Genomic DNA, 13,854 nt, shown 5'->3' with positions numbered 1-13,854 from the left:
CTTCTCCCCCCGCTGAAAACTTCAACAGCTGCTGTTAGACATGGAAAGTTGTGTTCAGCTCTAGTATTACCAAGGGAAGTCTGACTTCTGAGCTGGAAGCACCAGGCTTTTGAAGGGAATAACATACAAAGGTACAATCTCTTGGTGCAGTAACCTGACCCAGCCTGGAAGTGATGTGTCTCAAGTATTCTCTGGAAGACTTCAGGCCTGTGTTACTGAATTAAACTTGTTACTATTAATTAGCATCTTTGGAGGTTGGTTGGTTGGGTTTTTAACCCCAGCATGTGGTGAGGAGCCCTGCAGCACGGCCGTTTGGCCTGGGGCTGGGGTGTCGGGGCAGGACTGGGTGTGATTGTCCCGTCCAGAAGGGAAGCGGCGGGCACTGCGCGGAGCTGCCTCAGAACAGCCCGTCCCAAGAGGCTCCCCCAGACCCCGGCGTGCGGCTCGGGCTGTTTCACCGAGCGGCGGCTTTAGCCGCGGGGCCGCCCGCGGAGCCCAGTTACTGTGGCAGGTGGCCACTCGAGTCAGCGGCGGCACCGAAGCGGCCCCCGCGCCCCGGGCGTCAGGCAGCGCCGCCCGCCCGCAGCCCGCCCCGGGCGTCAGGCAGCGCCGCCCGCCCGCCCGCAGCCCGCCCCGGGCGTTAAGCAGTGGCGCCCGCCCGCAGCCCGCTCCGCTCCCAGCCGCGCCGGGCGCCGCCCCAGCTGACGGCATCGCGGCGCGACAGCGGCGGCGCCATTTCCCGGCGGCCGGGCGCTGATGGCCTCGCAGGACGCGCTGCTCCAGGCCACCCGGCTGGCCTCCTCCAGCGCCTTGCTGCAGGTGCGGGGCCGCGCCGCCTCCCCCCTCCTCCTCCTCTTCCTCCTCCTCCTCGGCGGTGCCTGGCGGGAGCCGCTTCAACCCCGCCCGGCCCGCAGGTGTTTCCCGTGTGGCTTCCTCCACAGGTGCTGTTCCGGGCGGTCACCTTCGGGCTGAACGCGTTCACTCTGCGGTACCTCTCCAGAGAGCTGCTCGGCGTGGTCAGCGTGAGGTGAGGGGGCGGCTGGGGCCCGGCACGGCGGGGCCTCCCCGAGGGAGGCGTGTGGGTTCGGCGCGTAACCCGCCGGGCTCGCTGCGGGGGCTCTGCCCTGTTCCGTGGGAGAGCATCTCCGAGGCTGGGCTTCTTCCCCGAAGCAGAGGTACCGCCGGGCTGTTCTCACCTTAAGCATCGCCTTGCTGAGGAGCGGCCGGACACCACGGTGTGTCCCTGTGTACCGAGAGTGAGTTACGTGCCTGCGTGTGTTTGGCTTACAGCGCGCTGAAAGTGCCTGTGTCACTCGAAGAATCACACGCAGTTGCTTTCCCTCCTTTGTTGGGAGATGGTGATACCTTATGTCGTATCCCGTATCACTCTGCGTTCTGTATGCGCCTCCTCGGCTTGTCAGGCAGCCCCGTGTCACAACTGGCAGCGGTGCTGCTGCACCCGGGGTTTCAGAAGTGGCATGGGAAGAAATGACTTTCTCTCCTCTCCCCCCTCCTCTTTAGGCTGACTCTGCTGTATTCCACTGTTGTCTTCCTGGCCCGGGAGGCGTTCCGCAGAGCTTGTCTGAGCGGCAGCACAAAGCGAAACTGGACCAAAACAGTGAACCTGCTGTGGCTGACGTAAGATGCCTGGAAAAATTTACTGCTTGAGAAGTTATTTCTAATTCTTGTCTGAGAACTCACAAAACGAGATCAAGAATTTATTTATTGAGGCAACTGTGTCAGGATTGAGTGTTTAGTGGTCTCAGGCATGTTTTGGGATTGACATGGGAAGCTGCCCAAGTCTGCTGCTTTAGCACTTCAGACTTGATCTCTTTCTGGAGAAAGTGGGGAAGTGCATCCTCAAAGGTGCTATCAGGAGCTATTTGTTTTGTCCCTTAACCTGGAGTTTTATTTATGTTGTAGCCATTAAGGGACAGCCCTTTTGCACAAATACTCCTTTATTTTTTTCTTCCTCTGCCTGCTCAGCTTTCCCTTTTCTACCCCTGTGACTTGATAAGCATTTGTGAAGCTGCTCTAGATACTATTCCTCCCCTCAACTAACATCTTTTGAAGTCTTGAGCCCTGAGGTAGTTTAATGGCATGGCAATGTAAATGGTTGTGTTGGATAGGAGGGATGTGAAAGGGTGAAGTAAAGTGTTGGAATTAAACAACAGGGAGTAAATAGCACAGCTTCTTTCAACTGCAGCATTATTTATAGTATAAAGTGGATAGCTTAAAGTCTGTGTGACTGCAGCACTTCTGGTTCCTGGACACACTCCTCTGCTCCTTCCCCTGTCAGACCTAGCAGAGTTGCAGTCAGCTGGGTTGGCAGGTAAGTTTACCTGTCTGATATGGCAGAAAACTACTTCTGTGCAACAAAACAGGGGCACCTCTTCTTCTGCTGGGGCACCCTGCTGAGTTTCCCTGGACCTGCACAGCAGTTAATTAGATCTGGCCCAGCAGTGGGGCATTGTGTGTGGTCATCTGCAGTAAGAGGGCAGATGACCCTTTTCAGGGATAGATTAAATGCTGCTATTTAAAATGTAATAGATCTTTCATCACTTTATATAATTAGCTTTGTGCTGTTTGATGGCATTTCCAGTGGGTATTAAATGAGAGAGTTAACAATGACTCTGCACCTTTCTTTTTTTTTACATTTTTCCTTGTAGAGAAGCATAATTTAAAATGAAGATTAACTTTCTTGAGGGATCTGAGATACACCTTAGGACCTTTGATGTCAGATACCTTAGGGATCTGGTAATGAGGGGGTCACATAGGTCCTGCTGAAATGATATAAAACTTCCTGCACTCTGCTAGAAACGTCGTGTTCCTGAGGCAGTGTCAACAGAAGGTACCACACGGCTGCACACGTGTGCATCGCTTGGCTTTGTAGCTACAACCACTAATCAAAGTGGCCCTTAGCTGCAGTAGAGCATTGTGAATTGACATGCCAGAGGTGCAGGCATGCATTTTCTCCTGCTCACTCTGCTGTTGCTCTCTGGAGAACCAGTGGTTTCTGGAAGAAGGAGACTAGCAGTTGGGAGTGGTGGCATCTTTATCTGTTACAGCAAGATCCAGCAAAGCTTGTGTGCCCAACATCTGGTAACCAAAGGCTGTAAAAATTGCAGCAGTGAGGGGTTTGCAGAGTTCTGCAGGTCACAGAATTGTTCTGTCCTAGGGAACAAGAAATACAGATAGTTTCCCTTACCTTGGGTTCTTGAGTAGGAAATAGACAAGTCAGGAAAATGTCTTCTGTCTTGCAAAAGAATGCCTTAAAAATCTTCATTGCATTAAAAAAGTGATTTTGTACAGCAGAATTCCTCAGGGTATTTTTTATTATTATGGCAATATGTGAAATATTAATTAATTTTGGTTTTTTCTGTTTGAGTAACGTTTCTATTGATTGTTCTTGTGTTGACATTTTAGAGTCCCGCTTGGTGTGTTTTGGTCTGTTTTCTTGGGCTTAATCTGGCTGCACTTGCTTGAAGTACCTGATCCTTCTGTGGTTCCTCATTATCAGGCTGGTGTGGTGGCATTTGGTCTGTCTGCAGTTATTGAACTTCTGGGAGAACCGTTCTGGGTCTTAGCACAAGCTCATTTGTTTGTGAGACTTAAGGTTAGTAAAGTCCACGAGGTGGATACGTGTTGGGGGGAATTCTCTTTCCTGATGGAAAAGAAGAGATTACTGAAGGATGTTCAACCATTGAAAAACCCCTGTGTGTGGTGTTTAGTACTGCATGGTATAGCTGTAACACAGATACAAACCTGTACCTGTTAAATACTTAATACTTCTTATGAGTTAATACTGAATTACGAGTTTTAATTGGAGGGAGAGGGAAACAACTTCCACAGTTGTTGCATTCAGTTGGTTGAGCAATTGAGAACATTGTCTCAAGCAAAAATTTCTCTCTCATGTCCCATAAGGAGGACTGGGAAGATGCAGTGGAGGAACTGTGAAATGCAGGCATAGAAAAATGGCAGAGAAATTACAAGCAGCAAAAATAATCTCTGTGCTAAAGCCACACTGACTTCGAAAGTTGTGTATTTCTGCAGAAGTTCTGTGTGTGAACCTAAGTTTGTGCATGTGAATAAGCTGGCAGAAAGTAAACAGTCTTTCTTTTCTCTTTCTTACAGGTAATTGCTGAAAGCCTTTCAGTAGTGTCAAAATGCATGCTGACTGTCATTTTAGTAGTCCTTTATCCTCAGTGGGGCCTCTACATTTTTTCCTTGGCTCAGGTAAGATTCCTGTGTTTGTTTTTCCTATAAATTCTTGATTTTTCTGAATTTGTATTTGCCTTTGACATGTAGCCTGCTAAATAACTCCGGGGAGGTGAGAGAAAATGTTTGTGGTGGGTTTAAGATTTAGCACTTGTGTTTAGTGTTTTTCTGATAGCAGTTACTCACTTGGCACTTTGATCTTGAGCAGTTTAATGAAGGTACAAGAAAATGCCTTCTGTCTGCAAAGGCATGTGTTGCTAATAAGGTTGTGTTGCTCTATGTCAGCTTTATGTTGACTCTTTTCCTTAATGAGTTAGACATTCAAACACTTGAAGACCCTGTTCACCACGTGGCTTCAGAATTGTTAGACTTGTAGAAGACTCTAATCCCATGTAACTTCATCAGCCTGTACCCCAACCTCTGTCACCTCATCAGGTGTTAATCATATCACATGCTCTTGACTTAAATTTTTTTCTTTACTACAAGGAAGAATGGATATATTGGCACCTGAAAAACAGGGTTGTGGCTTGTGTGCTGTCAATTCACCTCCAAACAAGAATGTGATCCACCTCAGACTGGGTTGGTTTTATGTTCAGTTTTTGCAGTGGCTGTAGCATGTAGCTTAGAACTTGTCAAAGCAAGATGTAGATGATAGCTGCTCTGTTGACTTGATTTTTTACTAGGTGAATTACTGCTTTATAATTGGATTCTAAACAACCATTCTCAAATCCTGACTAGAACATGCAAGTTAGCAAAGGGCTGTGTAACCTGCAGATTAAAAAGACCCCAAACACCAGCAGCATTCTTAAGAGGTGTTCAAGTCTTTGCATAGTTTAATATTTAATAGGAATAAGATCTACTCACTACACTTTCTTCTCACTGAATTTGGAAGTCTAGCATGTAATTCTGCATTTCTAAGTTTATTTTATACCACTGGTGATTTTTCTTCTCTGCTTCCTTATCTCTCCAGCTTTTATATGTCAGTGTTCTGGTAATGTGCTACGTGTTTTACTTTGTGATGTTTCTGGGGTCACCTGAAGCAACAAAGAAGTCCTTTCCTGTTGCTAGAATGAAAGCTCTGTTGCCTAACTGGGTGGAAGATGAGGTAGGTTGTACAGTTCAGTTCATGGAACATTGCTATGTGTGGGGAATGGCCAGCTATTGCTGGCAGGAAAGAAGCCTGATGCACGTTACCGTGGATTGTGGAACATGGGCCTTTCCAGAATATGAACATAGTGCTACACAGCACCCTATAGGTACTCAAATATCTCTCCAGGGCTCTCAACAGAAAATGAGGCAAGGAAGAAATGACAAGAGGAAGAAGTGAGGAAGAACACATTTTGCAGAAGATTTGCAGATAGAAAAGATAACGTGGCCCTTGGTTTGCAGGACTGGTAGGGACAGTTTGAAGAGCAGTAATGAATTGATATGTACAGTTAAGGTGAAGGCTATATTGCCATGCTAAACAGCATGGTTTTTTGGGGTTTTTTTTCCCTGTTTTTTAACTTTGAACAATGTTTTCTGTAAAAAACTTGTTTGGGTACTTGTCTGAAACAATAGCAGTTTTCAGCAGAATTTAGCAGTTATAGATTAGTTGTTAGTAGCTGTGATACTGGTTTTTCCTCATCATTGCAGTTAGAGCTAGCCTAGAGTAGTATTTCACTGGCTTTGTATTCCCCATTTCTACTTCAGTTTCCATCACATTGATTACATTTCAGGACTTCTATTTTGCAGACCTTTGTTAACTGGAAGGAAGCAAGGCTGACTTGGAGTTTCTTCAAACAGTCATTCTTGAAACAGATTTTGACAGAAGGTGAGGCTTGGTGCACAGCTGTGATGGAGAATCACAGAATCACAAGGTTGGAAAAGACCTTGAAGATCATCAAGTCCAACCATTCTGTCTCGTGCTAAACCAGATCCCTGAGCACCTCATCGACCCTTTTTTAAACACACCCAGGGAAGGTGACTCAGCCCCTCCCTGGGCAGCCTGTGCCACAGCCCCACAACTCTGCCAGGGAAGAGCTTTTCCCTCCCATCTGCTCTGACCCTGCCCTGGCACAGCTTGAGCCCATTGCCCCTTGTCCCATCTCCTGTCCCCTGGCTGAAGAGACCATCGCCCACCTCTCTGCACCCTCCTGGCAGGGCAGTGGAGGTGGGGAGAAGGTCTCCCCTCAGCCTCCTCTTCTCCAGGCTCAATACACCCAGCTCCCTCAGCTGCTCCTCAGAGGATTTGCCCTCCAGCCCCTTCCCCAGCCTGGTTGCCCTCCTCTGGACTCGCTCCAGGACCTCAATGTCCTTCTTAATGTGAGGAGCCCAGAACTGGACCCAGCACTCGTGGTGCAGCCTCACCAGTGCCCAGTACAGGGGCACAATCACTTCCCCAGACCCACTGGCCACACTATTTTTGATACAAGCCAGGATGCTTGAGAAGGGCCAGTGAGTACTGTTTACAGAATGACTTCAAGCTTGAGAAAGCTGATGGGGAGTGTGGGCCTGCAACTTCCAGAGGCTGCTGCCAGCAGATGTTACCAACCTGAATAAAGTGTTTGAGGGTATTCTGTATCCCTGTTTGACTTTGTCTCTTGAATACTTAGAAGTTTCTGAACAAGTTTTGGGCAAGATTTAAAGACTTTTTCTTAAGTTCTTTCTTTTGAACTTACAGGGGAACGATACGTGATGACGTTCTTGAACGTGTTAAATTTTGGAGATCAGGGTAAGTGTGATGGTTTGGTAGGATGGTGACACAAGTTTTCTTAGGCACTGCTCTTTGGATGGTTCTGAAAATGGCTTCAGGTGTTTGAAGAAAACTTGAAAATCTGAGAAGATTTCAAAGCCTTTGTGAATTTGAGATGCTTTTCAGGGAATGATTGATACAGAAAAGAATTTAAGGTCCTGGATATTAAAAGCTTTCCAATTGGATGTGTCATCCCACGTATCTTTTTTCTTCTTGTTTTAAACTTCATTGGTGTCCAATGCATTATAATTGTGTGTCTGCAGTTTTTGTAGTCTTCCTTTGGAATCTGTTAGCTGTGACAGCAAGAGCATCATTGTTTATAGCACTGCATCTCAAAACTGAATTACATTCTGTAAAAGAATTCACTGTGGTTCAAGTAACGTGTGGCAGTAGCTGTTCGGATGACTGAGTTGGCAGCACCTTGGCTCTTTATAGCTCAGGGAAGGAAAATAGCCTGTAATTGTTGGCCCACTGTTAGAAGTTTCTTAGCTAGTTTCAATTACTTTTAATTGCTGTGACAGTAGTATATTCCTCCATAAATGCTGAGTATATGTCCCACCAGTAACTACATCTGCTTCTGACCTTCCTCCCCTGTGAACAGTTGAGCTGCCTCTTACTTGAAAGGTCTTTAAAACAGAACAATGAGTACAAAAATGCCTGTACTCTCACAGTGTTGAGGAATATTGGTTCCAGGTCCTGTGAAATCAGCCAGAACTGTTCTGTTACTTCACTGTGAACACATAAAGCACTTCCCCATGTGCCTGACTTCCCCTGTGTCAGTGACTGTGCTCTGCGTGGCTGTACCCACGTGCACGTAGGTGTCTTAGGTTTGGAGCAGGGTCTTGCTGAGGATGGAAGTGTTGGTAAAACCACCTGTAGAATTCCCCTTCTGCTTCAGTGAAAGTCAAAACAAAAAAACCCTCATGCCAAACACAGATCTTTCTCTTCTGGATCAGTACATCCTCACATTGCTGTTCTCACTCAGTGGAATTTGTCAGGATCTTTCAACTTCCTCCACACAAGGATTTGACACGTGGTTTGGTGCTGTTACTGAAGTGATGCACTAAATTCCACTTCTTTTCTCTTTGTTCAGTGGAAATGTTAAATTAGAATTTGTGCCATTGTTAAAGATTCAGAAGTTAGTCTGTATAAAAAAATGACAGGTTGCTACTGTGTTTCTTTCTTTTATTTTTTTAAAGGTGTGTATGATATCGTGAATAACCTTGGCTCACTGGTGGCCAGGTTTATCTTTTTGCCTATTGAGGAGAGTTTTTATGTCTTTTTTGCTAACGTCTTGGAAAGAGGGAAGAATGTAAAGGACCAGAAGCAGGTATGTTTATTTTTGATTCATGACATGTCAGGTGCTTGATTATTTTATTTTATTTTTGTTACAGATTAGTTGCATCACAGAAGTGACAGACAGAAATGTGTCTTCAAATTTGAGCCTAAAGACTCTTAACATTGAAAAGTTGAAGTGGAAAAAAGTAAAATTCTAATGAAATAGAAATTAAGATACTCAGTGACATAATACTGCCTTGGTTTATAACTGAAGCTTACAGCACATGCTCCAGAGTGATGCAAACTCTTGTAGACGTTGCCAGGTATATGTAGGCAGCTATTTCAATCATGAAACCATGGTGTTTCTATCAAATAAAGGCTGTCTGAAAATATTTAACTTACTGTGAAGATGTAAGTACCTGTTGAGTATTAACAGTGCTGTTTCCAAAGGGTGCAGTTTGGGGAAGAAAATAGTGTTTTTCCTGAGTTTTTAAGCTGTGTGTGGCATATCAGTGGCTAAACAAGCAAGAGCTGTGTTCCACAGAGTAATGCTAATGCATGCTCTAGGGGAGAGATTCTACATCAGTCATTAAGGTCAGCCTGGGCTTTTGTCTGATACTGTGACAACTTTGTGTGTGCAGTTAAACAACTCCCATCCTTCTGGTCATCAGTGTGCTAAGTAAGGTGTAGGTATATGTGTGTTTCTATATATAATGTACCTGATACATGTACCTGGCAAAATGGTTATGAGTTTTTACTCTGTGTAGTAATATTACATCACAGTACAAGAATGCTTCTTGTAACAAGGTAGCAGATATGACAAGATGCTTGTTCTGGTGTGGCAAATCCAGTGGTCCTGTGCAGCAGTAAAAACCTGACCCTCCTGCTGGCTCAGGCTGTGGCCTTGGGCAGGTGCTGTGCTCTTCTTTGCCATTTACCAACTGTTGCACAGGTGCAGGTGCTGTTTGTACATGTCATTGAGCAAATGTGTTCATGGCTGATACTCAGGTGGGATCTGTAATGAGTAAAACACAGCGTGGAATAATAAAAGGAGGTAAAAATTGCTGGAAGTTAAGACCATGTGTGGATAATTCAGTAACAAAGGAGAAGTTGCACACCTTTTTATGCTTTGCAAACTGATTTTTGTATGTCAGGTGGTTTTTCTGCATGAAAATAATGATTATATTAATTCTCTTTCATGTAACTGACTACTTTTATTTTGCAGGATGATGTTGCTATGGCTGCAAATGTATTGGAATTGCTGTTGAAACTTGTGCTTCTGATTGGCCTTACCATCACGGTGTTTGGCTATGCCTATTCCCAGCTGGCTCTGGATATTTATGGAGGCTCAATGCTCAGTTCTGGAACAGGTAAAGATTTACAGAGCTGGCAAAGAAGTCACTTTAAAAAAAGAAAAAAACAAATCTAAAACCTGCAGCTCTTAAGAATTCTTGTGTAAATTAGCAGAACTTTGTGTAATCTGTTGAAATCTGTGACTTAGCTTGCCTGAATCCAGAGCTCCTCGTGCCTTTGTAACAGACATGGTGATGAAGCTCTGAATGGAGATTTCTGAAGTTAGGTGTAAATTAGCTCTCAGTTTTGAATATATTGAACAGCCTTCCTGGTTTCCTTCCTGTTGTGTTCAAAACACACATTGTATTGCTTTTAGTACCTCATAGTGACTATTGGATTAATTTCAACAAATTTCTGTACAATAGAAGATTTGGGTTATGAAAATATATTTAGTTAGGAAATCCCTCTGAATAAAATACCGCTTCTAATGGTTATCTTTTCTCTTACTATGACAGTTCTTCTGCCTGAGTGATTTGGGGTTTGCTTTTGGTTTTATTTTGCCTTGTGTATTTGTAATTTTGTCAATGTTTCCAGAGAGGAAACTTGAGTGATCTTACGTTTCCAGTATTAGTGATAACACCACAACTCTTACCTCTTGCTATCAGTGAGCATAAAAACCATGTGGTTTTATAAAAGAAATAATGATCTATTTATCATTCTGATGTGCTTTTAGGTCCAGATCTCCTCCGATGTTACTCTTTATATGTCCTGTTTCTCGCTGTCAATGGAGTAACAGAGTGTTTTACGTTTGCTTTGATGTGCAAAGAAGAGGTAGACAGGTAGGAAACAGTGTCCCCAAAATATGCTGTCAGGAGTCTGTGTAAGGTTGGCTTGGAGTTCTGTGTGGGAACAGAGCAGTGGTTCCATTGTGGATATGTGCTGGGAAATGCTTTTATCCCAAGAGCAAATTTCTTCTTGCAGTGACTTTATAAACAATGTTCCTTGTCTCCAGAGCCAGGTGCAACAGATGGGCAAGCAAACATCTGCTACTTTTGTTTTTTATATACTTGTATTTATTGACAAACGTTGATCTCATTAAAAAGCTATTTGTAATTACCTTGTAAAGAGATTGGTGCACTTGAAATTGGCATAAAAATATCCTGCCCTACTGAAAACCAACTTCTTAGCTGTCTGCACGGAGATTTAGGTGTAGAGACTTCAGCCAGTGTTTAAAAGCTTGGGTAAAAAGGTCAGGAATGAAGAAATAAAAAGATTGTTAGATTAGCTTTGCTACCCCACTAACTGGAAAAGTAATTTAAATGTTAAGTCTAGGTCTTGATCTGTGCTTGAAGCTATGGTTTTCAGGACAGGCTATCAGTGTGCTCATTGCAGTTTTGCAACTTTTTCATGCACAGTTACTGTGTATCAGGTACATTTCTGAATGATCCCCATTGCAGGTCTGAACTTGGTGGTAAGAGGTTATCCTAGCTGGCTTCCTGAGGTCCCTTCCAGCCTGCATTTGATCTGTGATCGTCCGTGGTTACTGACTTTGTAGCTCAGTTGCCTTCCCATTGTTACCATCAAGCAAGGGTTGCTCTCATGACCCCTTTGAAGTGTGAATTGGTTTTCAAAGCCACTGCTTGGAGAAGAAACGAAATAAAGCATCATCTTGTTCAGCACTGTTTTTCTTTAATACCTAAAATAAACCAGAAAAAAAATCCACAAGTTTTTACATTACCAATTATTGTTGCTAACTTGGACTTTCTAAAAGGAGTGATCAGCTGATTAGTGAAATCAGATTTCCTTCACATCACACAGTTTTTGGCTTAATTTGTTCCTTGTTAATAAAATTCATTGAGGGAATTAAACTGAAGATCTCAAATTTGTCTCCTGCGTTTAGGAGATGGTGAGAGAAGTTCTGTTCTTAATTTTTTTGAAAAGAAATTGTGGTATTTCTCCAAAGATGAAGCCAGTGTACACTCTTAAATAGTTTCTTTTCTCCCCTAGGTACAATTTTGTTATGCTGGCCTTGTCCTTCACCTTTCTGTGCATCTCTTATTTCTTGACCCGCTGGCATGGCAGTGTGGGTTTCATCCTTGCCAACTGCTTCAACATGGGGATTCGAATCGCTCACAGCATCCACTACATCTCTGATTACTTCCGGGAAAGCACCTACAGACCTTTGTCAGGCTTGCTTCCCTCACCAGTCTTGGCACTCGTTTATATCCTGAGTGGAGCAGTGACTGCTTTCTCAGAGGTAAGCATCTCTCTCAGACTTTGTTTTCACTGTGGAAGTTCATGTCAAATGACTTTTGTGTCCCTGAGTAGAGAAATGCCGTTGGCCAGACAGGTTTGTGGGAGCAGGCTGGAAGACTAGCATGTTGCAGGCAAGGTATAGTATTAAGAAACTTTATCTTTGATACAAAGTTCTCACTGACACCTCTAGAAGGTGTATCTGATGAGTAAAATAAAATGTAACACATTTCACCTGTCTGTTGGTAAATCTGTGTCCTTCTTAGTAATACTGGAAATTTGCAGTAGCACAAAGAAACTTACAAAAATTTCTGGAATAAAGAAGTGTTAGAGGAAAACCCAAACAAGAGGAGAAACCAAAACTGCCAAGAGTGTGTTTATTGCATTTGTTCAGACTGCAGGATGGTAATGGCACAGGCAGAGGTTGTAGCATTTCCAAGTACCAGAATTTTGCAGCTTGAGAATCCTTTATGCCTTAGCACAGAGAGCTTTATATTGTGGAGCAGAAGATTCCAGTGGGGTTTTGTGAGAAAACAGCCCAGTGTGTTGCTACGATGTAGCAGACTTGCATGATCACACCAGCAGAATGTTCCTAGTATCTCACACTAATGTATTTTTGTATGCCAGTTAATACCAGTTTCCAGATTTACCACATCTACTGAAGGCTTGTTTTTTGCTGACAGAACTCCCCTAAGAAAGCAAGTGCCACTAAAGATGATTTATTGTGCATAAGATGAAACCACACTCAGCTTGGTGCTGGCGGTAGCCTGGTGAAGAGAGATGTTGGACTGTATATATTTATGGAGACAGTAAATCCACTTTGTGCTGACTGTTCCCCTGCAATTGCTTGTTTCCTTTGTTGTAGGTATTCTTCTGCTGCGACAAGGGCTGGATGGCAAAGCTGCTTCACATCAGCGTGGGGGCTCTGTGCTTCGCAGCAGCCGTGGGTACTGTGCTCTGCACAGAGACCAAGCTGATCCACTTTGTCAGGAGCCACTTCCTCTCCCGCTATATGAAGAAAGGAACATGAAGTGCTCGTGTGCAGAACAGTGCATGCTTGCAGTAAAGGGCTGGATCTTCTCCATAAGATTTGTATGGAAAAAGCTTTCCATGTGTATTTCTCAGAAGCATTGGTACTGGAGTGGCAGGGCACAAGGTAGCCAGCTAAGTATTACTTTGTCTTTCAGGCCGCTCAGTGCAGTGAAAGAGTGCTGAGGAATTTTCTCTCTGTGTATCACTCTTTTCTAAGCTTTTATTCAAACAGCCTCTGGTGCTGAATGAAGATTTGAGATAAACCCTGCTGATGGAGCTCATGGAGAGAGCTCCCATGCTTACCAGTGGGGAGCTCATGTATGAAGGCATCACGCAGCTTCCGTCTTAAGACGTAATTAAGAATGCCCTTATTTGGCAGGGTGGGCTGCTTAACTGGTTAGAAAATATGTGGCAAACCCCCAACAAAGCTCACAAAACAGAACTGCAAAAACACCAGAGTGAGGACCAGTGGCAATGTCACTGTTCCTGAAGTGGAAATAACGTGGTGCAGAGATGGAGGTGTCGGTGCTGTGAAGTGTAAAGTGCTGAACAGAAGTCCTGACGTTTACAAGTAAATTAATGGAACACACAGCATGTGTCTGTGCTAGCTGTATAAGGTTATTTTGTTCAGCACATCATTCATTTATGAGGGCACTGATTAACTTGTCAAAAATACTCTAAAGCCTTAGCTAAAAGAAAACAAGGGATTGTACGTAAGGTGTTAAGTACAGTCAGGTTGAAATTCCAGCAGTTTAATCATAAAACCTTCTCACTTTCACTCCATTGTTTCTATTTGAGATTTTCAATGCCAGCACAAATGAATTTCTCAATAAAAATTATTTTGTCTGTGAAAATGAATGTTAAATAAGGCTTCATTCAAGGATTTCTGCATACTGAAACTGAAGGTCAATGATGTTTCATTTTGGTACAGCCAGTTTTCCTTATGTCTTGCTACTTGGGACTTCAGTCTTAACCTTTGTCTTGAATTGGTTTTTTTAATTGTTGAATATTTGGATATTCAGAAGTTGTAAAAGGAGATATGAGGC

General features: G+C 43.9%; 1 protein-coding gene across 1 annotated transcript; it reads left to right on the top strand.

The window, feature by feature from the left end:
* Positions 1-756: 756 nt before the first annotated feature.
* Positions 757-13,617, top strand: RFT1 (RFT1 glycolipid translocator homolog; the record flags this gene model as incomplete). Its single annotated transcript, XM_084269526.1, has 13 exons — positions 757-819; positions 942-1,027; positions 1,522-1,638; positions 3,427-3,616; positions 4,135-4,236; positions 5,189-5,323; positions 5,953-6,031; positions 6,881-6,931; positions 8,152-8,282; positions 9,456-9,600; positions 10,257-10,362; positions 11,531-11,780; positions 12,642-13,617. 13 exons carry the CDS (start codon positions 757-759, stop codon positions 12,804-12,806), a joined length of 1,620 nt encoding a protein of 539 aa, XP_084125652.1. The 3' UTR covers positions 12,807-13,617.
* Between the last annotated feature and the right edge of the window lie 237 nt (positions 13,618-13,854).

This window comes from Gallinula chloropus (assembly GCF_964237585.1).
Source record: "Gallinula chloropus genome assembly, chromosome: 12".
Taxonomy (NCBI): domain Eukaryota; kingdom Metazoa; phylum Chordata; class Aves; order Gruiformes; family Rallidae; genus Gallinula; species Gallinula chloropus.
The sequence above is the reverse complement of the archived record's forward strand: the minus strand, read 5'-3'. Positions and strand labels throughout refer to the sequence as shown.